Genomic DNA, 15,681 nt, shown 5'->3' with positions numbered 1-15,681 from the left:
AGCTGACCAAAATCACAACTATATTTCTACTGGAGCAGAGGAGCAATAATGAAAATGGTCCAAAGACTTCTTCTGTTGCAAACCCCGAAAGGCTACTCTTTTTTCCCATCCCTTCTTTTACATCCTCCTTTTACACCGCGAAGCAGAAAAAAATCCATTTATCGCCTACACTATCTTCACAGGCAAATGTTAAGACTCATTATTGGTATCTTTTTGTTGGAGGTTTTTATTATTTATTTATGTATGGCTCATTTAAATCCATTCCATTTCCTAATTATGCATAACATGAGAAATCAAACCATAATTTATCTAGCTCAAAGAGATAAAAAGCTACCTTATGATCTACCCAAGCTCTCTGTTTTCAAGTAGGAACGAGGCATTTAGTAAGTTTACATTTATCTATTTATAGAACGCTGACATTTCTGCACCCGCTATATAAGAACGCTCCACTTGAGCGTGCACCGTTTCCTCAAATCACCAAGGACACTTTCCCCGAGGGAACTGATTAGCTCTTTCTCTGTTTTAAAATCCGAAGTAACTTTGATAAGCAATTAAACATTTTCTGTTGTCTCCACTCTGGCTTTGTTTTATGCCTTTCAAGTCTGTATTTTTGGATCAAATCCACATAAACACGGCGCAGCGCGATGTTAGAGCGGCAGTCTTTCTACCTCCCAGAATCAATCACCCTCTCAGATGTGTTAACGCCACGTGTTTGTGCACTGTTGTACATCATCAGAGCAGGGTTATTGTTATCAAATGATCATTATCAGCTCTAGTGGAGGGGGGGGGAACGAAGTTGTGCTGTGCCAAAAAAAGCTTCCTTCCTGCTGTTTTCTGTCTGTGAACTTCAAAGGATGTGCGCCCACCAAATTTCCATAACTTTTTATGTGTAATCTGTTCCTAATGAGCAATGTATATCCAAACCATTTCTTCATTCCTTTCTACTAGTCAAGGGTTGTATTGTAGAAGGAAAGGAGGAATGGGCAGTTTATTCTTCTCCTGTGGCAGAAGGAGCCAATTAATTGTGTCCGGCCCTACACAGCCGCATATGCTTCTACAGGCTAGAGTTTCTTCGACCTGTGCTATATGCTACCAGTTATCCATATATAAGAAAAAACAAATTATTATTCTACAATGTGTGTTTTTCCTCGTTTTAGCTCTCGCTGTTCTCGCCGGGCAGATCCAGTACAACGTGCGGAAAACTGAGCCGACTTGAGTGACAGCATTGAAAGCTCAAGAAAATGAATAAGAAGAGTCATCAAAATATTCAATACAATGCAAAAGACTTTAATAAATTTCAGAAGCGCACACATACATAAACAAAACATTTACAGTATTTCTGCACACTGGCAAATCAAAGTCAATTACAAAGATCATGTAAGGTGCATATTGTAATTCACATTGAATAAAAGTGAGGTTGTCGTGTCTCTTTACAAGGACAAAAAAAGCTTTCCCCATGTATGAGTGTTTTTTTTTTCTCTTTTCCCCAAAGATCAGGCAAATCTAATCATTACACAGTGCTAGGATGCTATGTATATTTAATACTGTGGCTCCTACGCAGTATTGAATACATTTGATACCATAATTACATTAATATACCTCCTTCAATAATAACAACCTGTCTCACAAAGAGGCAACATACATAGAATTAAAAGTGTTAAAATAGACATAGTCTGTAGAACCGTGACATATAGAGACTGGAACAAAATAACAATTAAAAAAAAAGGCTTTTGGTCTGTGCAGTAATTTTGTTTAAATACAGTATACATTGTCTCTCACAAGGGGGAACAACCCTGGTCCAGCCCATCTGTACATTTCAAATTGACTACACAGGCTATGTCCATTTTAATGACTCTAATTCTATGGTTATACGTATGTACTGTAAATGCCGGTTAGGCCTTACCTATCAAAGCAGTCTGTAGCTCACCAGTTAACAAGACTATAGGACAACAACGCTGCTAACCCATCAAGCCAGTTACTGGTGTATGCTGTGGAATATACTCAAATCAGAACACACTGAAACCATAGTGAATCTACTGGTGTAGAAGTAGTGAGGGCAAAACGATGCTCTGAACTAAAAGGGCTAAGAAGTAGTAGTTTCTGTCAAATGTTAACTTAATTGCTGTGTTTTAAACCGAAGCCAGGATTACCTTTTTTTTTTTTTTTTTCATTTTAGTGTTCAATTTTCTTCTCATCAGAAAAATTATTTTTGTCAGCGTAAATAAGTCTAGTCATTTTTGCTTAAGCCCACCAACCCATATTAAAGACTGCCTGAGGATTATTACTGCTCTTTTTTCTCCATCTGGAGTCATTTTAATATGGATCTCACAGGTTAAATCACTTCCGACTTAGGAATTGAAGGCGACACACAAAAGGTTAGGCTTAGTGCTCTTCAAATCTGCCCTACATAAACAGCTTTTGATTATAACCCCAGGAGTTAGTCCCTTGTGATTGTGGCTTAGCTCAAAGTATTAAACTTGTCCTACCATTCCTCCCAGTGTAATAACAGCATGGTGATCGGCAGCACAACTGTAAAGCACTACAAGCGTGGTCACATTGTGGGGCCCACGCATTATTCTGTACCATAAGCCACACTCGTCACTAACAACGCTATAAGTGGCCATGAAGAAAGTGGGGCAGAAAGAGGCAAAGGCTGACAGAACAGGGTTCACTGTACTAATGTAAGCCTACAGGTTGTAGACCTTGCAGCATAAAACACATTAGAAGTCATTAGTTCCATGAGCAAGCCCAGAAAGAGCAACGTCAAATGATACAAAAGTCAGAAAGTAAGAAAATAAAATGGCCACCAGGCAGTTTTTGAAAACAAGGCAAAGGAATGGAATCAATAAATATAAACACCATCAACTCTGTGATAGATATACATACATACATATAAACATACTTTACAGATCTACTGACTGTATTTGACACCTATTTTACAGAGTGGCTGCTGGAGTGGGACATTTTCCGAGGAGGATTCAGGGGCATACAGTTTCATCCTCACCGACACAGGTAAGTGGTAGCATAGGACTCAAAGCATTTCAAACTTCCAACAGATTCACAGGAGGAGCTTTGTCAAGTTTCAGGCAGGCAACATGAAGCGTCTCTCTTTTTCTGAGATTTTTTCCCCCTTCAACTCCATCTTTTTCTCTCGATTGTACGAAGAGGTGGGGTTTGAGGCTGTAGACAGCAAAGTACTTGTTTCACCTCTTCAGTTCTCGCCTTCCTCCTTTTCCTTCCTCTGCCCTCTCTTCCTCTCTTTCTCTCTCTCTCACACACTCAAACACACTCTCTCTTCTCCTCTTTTTCTCTCTTTAGGTAGTGGGAGCTAGAGATTGATTTTAATCCTGTGGGAGCGAGCTGTACCTGTGCCACAGAGTGTGCCATAGTGTGGTGGTTTCAGTGCCGTCTCCTGAAATATAGAGAGACAGACAGATATAGGGAGATTGTAGTTACAATATCATTGAGCTCTGAGCAGCCTAAGCCTCAGTCTTATCAGTGTGAGGCTACCCTGAACACTGAATAAGAGCAATCTCTGAAGAGAGTGTAGAAGATAAAGCAAAAAGGAAAAAAAGCATTCTTCAAGGCACGGCTGGCAATCACGTCATTATCTTGTCAGGTTTCCTTGAAGAATGCTACAGGTGTCACATGTTTGTGCATTTTCTCCTGTACTTATCAGAGCATGCAATCTCATCCAATTATCACTCCCAATTTGTTGTTTGTCTCCCACCACACTAGTGCAACACTCTTTGTGTCCCCTCGAAAAGCCATTTGGATCAATTTAGGCCCGCTCTTTCTTTCGGACCCTTGCCAGTGGGTCCTCTGATAGGTACAGAATATCATATTTGGCTGCTCCTCAGAAAGTTTGCAACACATCTGCCCGTCTATCTGCATCGGGAAGAATCTGAACTAGTAGCGCGTACATCAGCAAGGCACAGTGATTACAGATGCAATGACTCAACAGAAAAAGAATCAAATCATAAGAAAATGAAACCAAAGACGAAAACAATGACAATAAAATAAAGTTGCTAGATTTAATAATGGCATAAGATTTGATGAACAAGGATGGTTAGCCTTTTAAAATAATCACCCCCCCCCCCCTCGCTATGAGCCTACTTTGAGTCAGCACAAGCCCTTTGACCATAGGTGGCGTGTGGGAAAGGCCCTTGCCTTCACCCACACAAATGTATGACGAGAGGCAAAAAGTTTGTTCACTGCTGCCCTCGTAATCCAACGCATATTTTAGAGATAATACCATATATTGCATCATGAACACATATGATCGAACGGGTATTTAATCAAACTGTAATTGTATGCCTATGTGATTTTACACAACCGCATACAGCAGCGTCCCCACTACTGAATCATCGGTGGTTAGCTTCGTAAAGCAGTGACCCCTTCGTGCTCCGCGGCTACGGAATTATGGGCCAAACAAAAGAATGTATTAGCCTTTTCCAGCCTTGCATATTCATGGTGATGTCTGGGATCACTCAAGCAGGGTGATACTCGTTTGATCTGCCTCTGCTAAAACACACACTCTCACAAGAGCACCGCATCACCGGAGGCAGATTGACCTCATATATCACAGGTTGGGGGTTAAAAGAAAATGATGATATGCGTAAAAAAAAAATGGAGAAGAGACGGGAGTGGAGGGAAGGAGGTTTGCATGTGCAAATATGGCTCTCGCTGTATAATGAAGCCATATGGCGGCACAAATCTGTAGTCTCTGAAGTCTTTTTACAAGCTTTACTCTTTATCAGCTACATCTGTAGAGTCCCTGAAAACATTTTCTGTGACCTTCAGCCATAATCATCTCCTCCAGCGCGGCCCTCCCCGTTCATATTCCATGGGAGGGCTTTTTGTCGTCCCTTTTTTCCATTCTTTAAACTGCCTTACTTGTATGGGAGGGTGTGGGGCAACGACAGATCATCGCAGAGGCACTAAAGCACTGTCTGTCACTTTGAAGATCAAAAAAGGAAAAGGAGGCACCTGCCTATGATCTTTGATTCTGGACTCCTGGTATTCGGTTGGGACTCAAGAGAGACTGAATCGCTGCCCCTGACAAGACTAAATGCAGCTTTTGTTTTAGCAGCCACACTTGAAATGATCTGAACAAGATCTGGAGTGCTCAAATATGCTCCTACCTTGTCAGATAAAAGCAACAATCAATTGTTGTTCTTTAGGGCTTTGAAAATAGTATTTCTTCAAAGAGGCATGAAGATCAAATCAGGGATAGTAAAAAAAAGATATACTAGACTGCTGGTCAACTATTGTCACATCTATTTGGAACCTGAAAACGCCACTAACCCGAGGATACTACGTGACATCACTGATAATCTTAAAGGACGGCTGCCTTTTTTATTCTTCCTTATCAGCCTCATTCGAAACCTAATTACAGTGATTTTAATCATACTGTAGTACGAGTGATTAACCCTTTAGTGCATTTAATTAACCTTTGCAGCCACCAACTCTCACCAGGCAAAGCTTCATGCTATTTTTTTCCATGACACATGCTTTAAATAAGCACACTTAAAGCTAGTGGGAAATCTAATGTCTAAAGTGGGAGGCATCACTTTGTCAGTCGCTCGAGGGGACAGAACATTTTTGATGTATTATCAGCTCACTGAAGATATGGTTAGTGAGTAGAACCAATGAGGACAGATTGTTCTCGATAATGCTGCAAGTGTGTGACACAAAACTACGAGACGATTACGAATGTTAAGCCTGACCTCTCTCTCCGAGCAATGAATAAAAAATACGTAAAATACGATCAGATACAAACATAGCCTGATGTTTACTAATCATATATTCATTGATTTTAAATTCTTCGCTCAAAAATACTCCACTCTGATTAGCAACATAAGCGAAAATCAATTTGAGTCCCTGATGCATAAAATTTATAACGGATAATAATTCAGAATGGTAGAGCGCAGACTGAATATTTCTGCATATTACCGGGCAGTCACTACCAGTACGAGGGGAAAATCATTCTGACAAGTCGTCAGTGTGTCGTACAAACACATTATGAATTAAATCTTTGGTACCAAAGACATGTAGTAGGCTTACGCATAAAGTACCGTGGCAGAGCATAGCTTTTAACCAGGGTTTCAAATAAAAGGTGGATAAAGGGGATGACTATCAACTCTGTGTGGGTGTCTCCATAAATTATCCACGAGCACAATACTACACGGGATCAACAGCCATTTACGAAACTGTGCCATGAGGAATTTCTTGCTAGATGTCACACAGAAGCGCACTGGGAGCAAAGAGGCAGAAATGAAGCAAAGATCTGAAAGCTGTGTGCAATATGAGGCTAGACGCAAACAAAAGCAAGTACCTCATCAAACAAAATCAATAATTGATGCAATATCATGAAATTGACCCAGAATCGGATGAATGGCAGTTGTGATAATTATGATCAAAAGAGTAACAAAAAATGAAAGCCAGTGCAACCAAGCAACAACCAAAAGTCCCCAAATCATAAAAGAAACAAAATGGAGAAACAAAAACAGAAATTGTTGCAAAATCAACTGAATGTTTGACATTGAGTGAAAACTATGGCAGAACACATATCAGTGGGAATAAATTGCAATCGTGTGCGCTGACTAGTCAGCCATGATTCAATCCATTGTTCTGGAGAAAGCATATCAAATATCAACATGTATGTACTCTGTCATGCACTAGGGATACAATTATTGTCTCTATGTCCTCTCTTACACAAACTGCCACACACCACAGATGCAAACTCGTGTTGTGATGTCATCGCACCCTCTCCTTTGTGAGCTAATTCACAGAATGTAAAGAATTGTGTATCCACGTGTGTCGTTTATAACAATAATTGGAGTCATTAAAGTGGAGCATTTATGGGCTAAATGCAACGTCGCCCTGGCAGGATTTTTTATGGACTACTGCTCCCTTGGTGTTTAAGTATATTGGTCTCAAGGCTCTGCATCACCTTGATCCCTGTGACCCCCTCCCCGCCCAAAGCAGTACTCAGTCTTCCCCATGGCGCTCTGCTCTGGCTGTCAGCACCGAGCAAGGCCACCTCTCCTTACCTCTGATTTACATTTATTTCCCTCGCCAGCTTTTATTTATTGGGGCACTTCGCATTTGGCACATATCTCTTAGGGAATCATAAGTCCTTAGCTGTACCTTGGCATTCGCATGGGCCTCTCTCCTACAAAACCTCTCAGGCCCATGGAAGCAAGTATATATTGGGAGGACAGAAGCCATAAAAAGTGGAATTGTTTATCGACATGTTTTACCATGTCAAAAGCAATTTTTTGTTCTTTTTTTTGTGCTGTAGCCTGCACACTTCTTTTTTTTTTTTGCCTAAATGCATACCTGATAAGGTGAGTAGCCTTTGTCACTCTGGCTGCCACATTCTTTTTTTCATGGCTTGTTTAATGTGTCAGTCAAATATAGTAGCACACGGGTTCATTCGCCCTTGACCTTGAATACATCAGTGGAGTTCAAACACTGCTGCCGATCCCTGGCTCCTCTAAATCACACTACATGGCCACCAACCACTCATACTGATATTTAAAAGAGCTTGCCATCATAACTGCATTGCTGCGATAACCAAGCTTTTGAATAAGAAATTAACCTGGAAAAATAGTTTTGTAAAAGATTATGAGATTTAAGTTGCTTATAAAAGAGGGTGAACACATAAATAAAAAAATAATCAGGACAGAGAAATGTTCTATCCTCTAATTACGACAAATTATGTTTCTTTCGTTTTTTGTTGCAAGTCTTGAACTCACTGACTTTTAAGTGCAAATGACATTCATGTAGACATGGTCATGGTCTATGTGGGAATATCCCCCGGCTCCATGCTGCCACCCTCCCCCTTTCACATCGCCTACCATGGGACAGCAAGGGAAGTGTGAGTGGGGACTAGTGTGGGTGGGTTTAAAAAGGAAGTCGTGAATTACCTGTCGGGTGGTGATTTGCCCCGCAGTCTTGAATCCCCCCTGACAGCTGCACTCTGAGACACTGTATGGGTCGGAGCTAGTCGATGAGCACTTGGACAGTGAGTCGCAGCCCACTACGAACGTGTTGTCCAAGGGGAGCTCCTGGATCACGTGGTGTTTCTTGGGGGCCACTGGAGTCTCCGGTTTGATTTGAAATGTAGGTTGAGGGGACGCTGACTTGTAATGCTTGGCTAAGTCTGGGCTGTCGGGTTTGAAGGTGGTAGGCGTGGTGGCCCAGTTGTACTTCCCCATGGTTTGCTCCTCTAGCTCCACAGGGAGATCCAGTGTACCATTAACATGCTCATGGCTAGGGTCATCGTGCTTGGATTCATCTATGGTCACAAAGTTCAGGAGGAGGCTCTTGGGGGATCGCTTCTTTCTCTTCTTCTTCTTCTTGATCTGACGGTTCTCTTGGTTGGGTGACACCCACTCACCACTCTGCTTGCCCTTCTGCACCACCTTGTGTCTGGGTGTCTGCCGGCAGCGCACCAAGGCAGTCACAAAAATCACCAAGATAACAGTCATGGTCCCTGCTATGATAGCTATGACAACAATCACATATCCATTGGCTTGAGGTGTTACCTCACTGTCCCCAATGTTACGGTCCAAGGGTGTCTCCATACTTTTTCGCAGCTGCTCTTGAATGAAGGTGGCATTTGACACAGTGTCATTGACAAATAAGTGAATAAGTGCGATAGCCTGTAATGACTCAGGCTGGCCTAGATCTTTCACCTTGACAACAAGCCTATGCAGCCCCTGATCGGCTGTCAGTATTTTCTCCTGCAGTGTTATGTTACCGGTTGTTTTGTCGATGGCAAAGAGACCTCGAGGAGAGACCCTAGATGTGATGATGATGCTGCTGATAATACTGTACTGCAGCTCAGCATTCATACCTGTGTCATTGTCAATGGCAAACACCCTGGTGACCACAGCGCCAGGGGTGACGGTGGTTCGCACTAGGTCATACGAGTAATTGGAGGATGGGATGACGAACACAGGGCGATTGTCATTTACGTCCACTACATTGATCGTGACCTTGGCATAGGAGGAGCTTGGAGGGTGGCCTCCATCTACTGCCTTGACCATAAATGTGTAGGAACTTTGCTGCTCCCTATCAAAGGTGATATTGGGCTTGATCACACCAGTTTGAGGGTCGATGATGAAATTATCTTTGCCGTTCAAAATGGACAGAGTTATGACAGCATTATCTCCTGCATCTGAATCCGTCACTGTGATTAAGCCCACAGTTCCAAAGAGAGGCAGGTTCTCAGGCACATAGAAGTTGTACTCGGGATGTGTGAAAGCTGGACTGTTGTCATTAAGGTCCTGGACGATTAGCCTGACAGTGACATTGCTCTGTAGGAAAGTGGAGCCATTGTCCCTCGCTATGACAGTGAATGAGTACCTCTCCTGCTTCTCTCTGTCCAGTCGTTTGCCAACAGAGAGGATTCCTGACCGTCTGTCTATGTTAAACCCATCAGGTGTGTCAGGGCCAAGAGTATAAATAATCTCAGCATTGCGTCCGCTGTCTGCATCAGTGGCACTTATTTTTATTAACTGTGTAGAGGGGTCATTGTTCTCCGGTATGGAAAGTTGGATTTCCGGCTGGGGGAAGATGGGTGCATTGTCATTCTCATCCTTGACTTTAATTAAAACCATAGCTGAAGTGTTCAAAGGGGGCGTCCCCCTATCCGAGGCCACTATCTTAATTGCATATTCTCGTGTCGTCTCGTAATCTAGCGGGGCAGCTGTCTCTAGTAGGAACTGATCATTAAAGACAGGCTTCAACCGGAATGGAACATCATGGTCAGTGTAGCAAGCTACTTTACCAAACAGATCTGCATCCTTGTCAGTTACAGTAATCAGGGCTATTTTGGTGTTGAGAGGAGCATTCTCAGACAACAGAACAGTCCCATTAACCAGGTTGATAATGTAGCGAGTGTCTATGGAGGGAACATTGTCATTTACGTCTGTTACATTAACAGTCACTGTGGCTCTGGAGGGGGTAGAGCTGCCATCGCTGGCCAGGACAATGAGTTTATGAACAGGAGTTACCTCCCGGTCCAGTTGCTGCTTCACAGTGATCAGTCCTGTAGAGCTGTCAATAGCAAAATTACGTTTGGTGGAGGCAGAGATCTGGTTGCTGAAGGAAAAGTGGATCTGTGCATTAGAACCCAGGTCGGCATCTGAGGCATGGAGCTGAGCAACTGATGTTCCCATGGGGGCATTCTCTGGTACCGTGACCTCCAGCTCACTGTCCTTGAAGATGGGGCGATTATCATTGACATCAGAGATGGTGACTTGGAGAATGGCGGTGCTGGACTTGGGAGGATTTCCACCATCTTCTACCTTTATCTTCATGACAAACGTGTCCTTCTGCTCCCGGTCCAGGTTCTGCTGAACGATGAGCTGTGGCCACTTGTCACCTTCGGGGGTCTCAATGATGTCCAAGCCAAACTCGCTGACACTCTGCAAAGAAAAAACACATTTTCACTTAGCTTGATTTTTTTTTGTTTCACATAATAACAATATCTGAACTCCAGACATTGTTTAATTAACAAACTTATGGTCATTAAATAACCTATTAGATTTGCCAGTTTATTTACCTCATATATCCAGTCTCTAAAGATAGAGAGTGTCATAAGTTGAGCAAATAATAAAGGCCTCTATATGAACAGACTGACATATCAATTCCATGAGTAAGAAGACCATATTTTCTCCCAGGTAATAACAAAGGAAGGTACAGTGATAAACTCTTTGTTCTTGGTGATTTGTTTGTTCTTTGAGTGTGGATTTCTTTTCAGCAGTTTTCGAAAGCCGAACAGCCTGTTGAGATATTTCCTCAGGCTACTCGGGTTCATTTGTAGTCCTTCTTCGGATCAGGCTTTTAGGCAGTGATGAATGTCAAGAGCAAATTAAACAGCCCAGGATATTCTTGAACAAGGCAGCTGGTTCTTGGCTTTGCTGTGCTCATCCCAGCTGGGTGCCTATACTAATGTAAAGCATTTTCAAAAATACTAATCATCAGCTAGTTTTAAAGTTTATATTTCTTACATACACTACAAAGCACATGGACCAGAAAATTACCAAATGTCAGTAAATTGATCTTTCTAAAAAAATGGGCAAATAACCATGCTCTGAATAAATTGTAAATTGCATATCTTACGATTGCCCTCCGGGGATATTTGCTTGTATAGTCTCCTCATCATACCTTCAATAGAATATAATTCACTCTTACATTCTCACTACCCTCCTTCCTTGCATTAAGTTAGAATAGAGCAGGCAGCTTTGTAACATTTTAACTTCAGTATGGTGAGAGAGACAGTTGGAAATGGAGACACACCAATAAGCTCATATATATATATACGCTACAAGACCAGATCAACACAGATTAAGAGTAGGAGAGTGAAAAATCCTGCCTATTAGAGGGATTTTTGCTCGAGAAGTGCTAAATCTAGGCAAAAGTAAAGCCGAAGGAAAATGAAAACAAATGCATAAGTAATCCCCATGAGAAACCAGAGGAGCTGGCAGTGGCTGTTATGAGTAATTGCCTTCCACGCAAAAAAAACTAGCACTAATATTTACAATTGCAGATAGAGTATGGCATGGATCCATACAAGTTTTCAAATTAGAAGAGAGGGGATGTAAATGAAGGACGAGAGAGGGAAAGAGAAACAAGCGGCAGAAACAGAGAGGAAGAGAGAGAAGGGGGAGGGAATAAGAAGAAGATCAAGCCCATGAATGAGCTGCATGCACATTATGAAACAAAGAAGCCCTTTGAAGCTCTTTCAGTCAGAAGCAGTTTCATGGTAAAACAAGAAAAAGCATCCTATTTGAAGCGATAAGCTCCGTGCTGCACATAATGTTGGAAAAGATTACTCTGTCTAGGCACAGCTATCAAATGAGATTAAGATATATACATTCTCCATGTTCAAGGGAGGAACATTTCAACCAAATTGTGAGCATAAGAGTCCTCGGTAGGTTTCACAATCCAGAGCCGCCCTTGTGCCAACACAGTGTTGTAGCCGACAGAAGCAAACGTGCAGCTGCAGCATGTAAATTATTGTGTACTCTGAAAAATTGCTTGCCGAGGGAATGTTGTCAACATGTCAGTGATTGACAGAACTACTTAAAACGGCAAACACTGCAGCACTGATCTTTCAGACCCTATTTTGTGATCTTATGGCAAGCATAAGTCACGTAGGGATAAGCAGATATGTTAAATAAAGCTATGTGTGAAAACAAAAATAAAATGCCTCATGGTTGAACAGTGCTCGATCCCATGCCGAACTATCTCTGTCATAACTGAAAGGTCCAAGGCAACAGTCTGGGGGATCTGTTACGAGGCACGGCTCCATCTGCACAGAGCTGCTCAATCCTTGGTTGTTTGAATAGCTCACAGATTCAGCACAGTAGCTGAGTAGCTGAACACTGATATTTGGCAAAGCCTGATGTTAATAGCAGGATGTGGAGTTTGGATGTGTCAGAGGGAATGCTGCACAATGATTTATGGGCCTGCATTTCTTCTATGCTTTTTTCTTCGTTTCACACAATTTTACAACTGACAAGACAGCGCTCAGTGCATTTCAATAAGAAGAGAGCTATCTCTCAGGCTGCGCATCCTTCTGAATGCAGAATTAGTCTGGTGGATTGCGATCAAATCTAGGGCAAGCTAAGAAAAGGCCAAATACTAGCATGAATCACTCACTGGAAACCCTAAGGCTTAGCAAAGTTCTCTAAATGGCTAAGTGTGCATTTTACCATGCCTCACTCATTAAGCACATGTGCACTGAACAGGTACGTTTTCTTGAACTTCCATGACTCACCATTCATTTCACATCAAAGGGCCAAAGGTCTCCTTGGTGATCAGAGTGGGAGTTGGGCACCGTACGTGGGATGTGTGTGGAACACGATCTAATCAGAGCTGGATATGAAAATGACGGAGGGACACTGACAGAAGCAGGGGTGGCTGTTGATGAGAGAGAGACGACTCTCAACCTCATTCTGCAGACAGTGCCTCAGATTATCAGTGGATGCATCTTTCAGTCAAGTTGACGACCTTATTAAAACTCAGAGGAGACTGAGATTGGGTTGTGAATATATCAGGAACACTGTAGTCACGGTGATGCTCACGGATGGGGCTAACTGGGGACAGCTATTCATCACAAGCTATAGCGGCTCTTTATAATGCTGATAGAGACTCACCCTCTCCCTGTGTTTTTCCTTCCCCATTTTTTTTCCCTCCAAACCTTATTCACTTTTGCCCCTGGCCATGATCTCATGCATAGAATTAAGACAAAAGGAAGGAATTGCCTTTTTTGTCAAACCCTAAAAGAGGATAATGTGTCAAAATAAGATGCTAATGAAAACTGGAAATGCTTGACAGCGAGCTCGCTGCCCAAAAATCCTATTCACAGCCTATAGGCAGCATGCAGTGCATTAATCAAATTTATGTGCTACTTGGCAATGGTGCTTGAATAAATTTTGCAGATGCAAAGTTAGAATCAGCTTCTGAATAAACTTCAAGTTCAGTCTTTGAGTACCAGCGAAGACCACTTCACCCACTCGAGAAATTTAGGTACATTTTGAGATAGACACATAGCAAATGAGTTGGTTGCAAAATGCCAGAGAAAGAGAAAAGGTAGGTGGTTAAAGTTTGAAAGGAAAAGCCTTCCACTGCCTGACCAAACTGCAGACATCCACTTTATTATCCACTTTATCAAGGAGACATAGCCAGGCCAGTAGCAGACCACAGCTCCTTACAAACTTGAACAAGATGCCCACTATACACGTGTCTGAAGAGAGTGACATAAGTTGGATTTCTGTAATTTTGATGTTTCATAACTCATACATCACTGAACTAAGAAAGGTGGCCATCCAATAAAAACAATGGCAAACTCTCCTTTAGTCCTAGGTGCATGTTTCTGTGTTGGCCTCTGAGTTATCCTGTGAATATGTAAAGTGATCAGATCTGCTTTCAAGGGAGATCCTCCTCCATCCATGCATGTGATTGCTTTCTCTGACCTTGACCATTTCTTAGGTGCCTTCTCTGCAGTTCAGATGACGTAACACATCGCTGCACAGCACTGATGGCAAAGTTTCACTCAAAGTGTAATTACCAGTCATTACGCGTGGCACACTGTGTAGGATGAGATTACCTGTTGTCCCTCTTCGCGTTGGAAAAGGACAAAGTTGAACAAAACGAGGCTACCGCGTTTATTTAACTTGTTCTGTATGTTGACAACTCAGGCATGCTACATATGGAGTGGCTCACTTGGCTACGCTGTGGTAGCAATTTCAGCAAAGTGCCCTGTGTAACACAAAAAAACTGGGCAAACTATCATTGTCAGGGAGCTTCTGAGAGAAATCTCCCAGGACCAAACAAAGATAGTCTAAGGGTGGCTTAAGGGCCGAGAGTTATTCTAGGAAATGCTTGCACACTCCCTCCCCTCTAAACCCTCCGCTTTCTACTGCACTTTTGAAAATAAAAGACACCAAAAGGTTGAAAATGTTGCTGGCTCCCATAATGTTCCTCCCTGTGTTTTACTCATATGGAGCCTGGAACACAAGGAAATTAATCTCGAGTACAATGAGAATATAATGAGAAGAAGTGAATCAGAGACACAGTGCCAAGGACGCTCTTAGAGGAATTTCCTGCAAAAGATAATACAACCGCCGCCTCTGCAAGGAGTTAGAAAGCTGTATATTGTGAAAAGGGCAGGAAAAATGATTGCGGATGATCATCATAATGAGCAGAGCATTTGGTTGGTGATTTTCCCGGTGTGAACAATTCAGGACACGGCGCTGGAGAGGCCTCGGTAGTGGAGCGACTCTTTAAAAATGCAAATCAGTATTCAAGGCACACGGCCACGATTCTGCTCATTCCAACCCCATGTTAACTTCATCTGAGACTACAGGATGGATTTGTCATCTCTGTCTCGCACCGTGCGCTCGGTTCCAGTAACCTTCCTTTATTTATTATGTTTAGGATTTCCCCTAGAGTACTTGCATCTCCCTCTTTAATTACACTTCATTTGTAAGGGCTCGTGTCACCTCTAATACTCGTCTATCCACAAAGCAAAGAGTGTTGTCTAGACTATAAATGAAGAGCGCATGATATTATCCTACATTTCTGGGTTTAGGGCTGACTCCATTAGGCAGCAGAGAATATTGCTCTGCAGTTTAATAGTGCATCAATTAGATGATGAAGAAAAGCTTTTGCTAGTGCTGCATGAGACACCTATTAGCATAATATAGTGCATTCCTTCTCTTTTGCTTTAATCTACGATGTTCAGCACATTCAACCTGTTGCTGGAAATTGGACATGGAGTGTGTGCTGTGTCTGCACTTTCCTCTGCGTGTTTTCTGATATTATTGTACTTGGTGAAAAGCCCCCTTTCTTTACAGTCTTCTTTTATAAAGACAGAAAGCATATGGAAAATATCACTAGCTGGTACAAAATAATGTAAGCATATTCCACTTTATGAAAAAGTAGGTCATATCTTCAATCCAGATTCAAAATTAACAGCACCAAGAGCAGGTTTATAGAGGAAGCTATAATGCAGAAGGTGAATTTTATTTAAAACCATATGGGATGAAAAGAAATGGCAAAAGAAAAAATGATGTGTGAACTCAAAAAAGCCAGCTATTCAGACCTGTTGTAAACAGATGGCACTCTGCAGACTAAAATACTGCTTGCATTGGAGAC

General features: G+C 42.1%; 1 protein-coding gene across 1 annotated transcript in view; it reads right to left on the bottom strand.

Moving 5' to 3' along the window:
• Positions 1–15,681, bottom strand: part of pcdh11 (protocadherin 11) — a 115,353-nt gene that overhangs the window by 98,189 nt on the left and 1,483 nt on the right. Inside the window, exon 2 of the mRNA XM_061079895.1 lies at positions 7,935–10,442. Coding sequence (XP_060935878.1) covers positions 7,935–10,442 — 2,508 coding nt within the window. The remainder of the gene's footprint in view (positions 1–7,934; positions 10,443–15,681) is intronic.

Source organism: Limanda limanda, chromosome 10, assembly GCF_963576545.1.
Source record: "Limanda limanda chromosome 10, fLimLim1.1, whole genome shotgun sequence".
In the NCBI taxonomy this organism is placed as follows: Eukaryota; Metazoa; Chordata; class Actinopteri; order Pleuronectiformes; family Pleuronectidae; genus Limanda; species Limanda limanda.
This window is presented reverse-complemented; position numbering and strand designations above follow the sequence as displayed.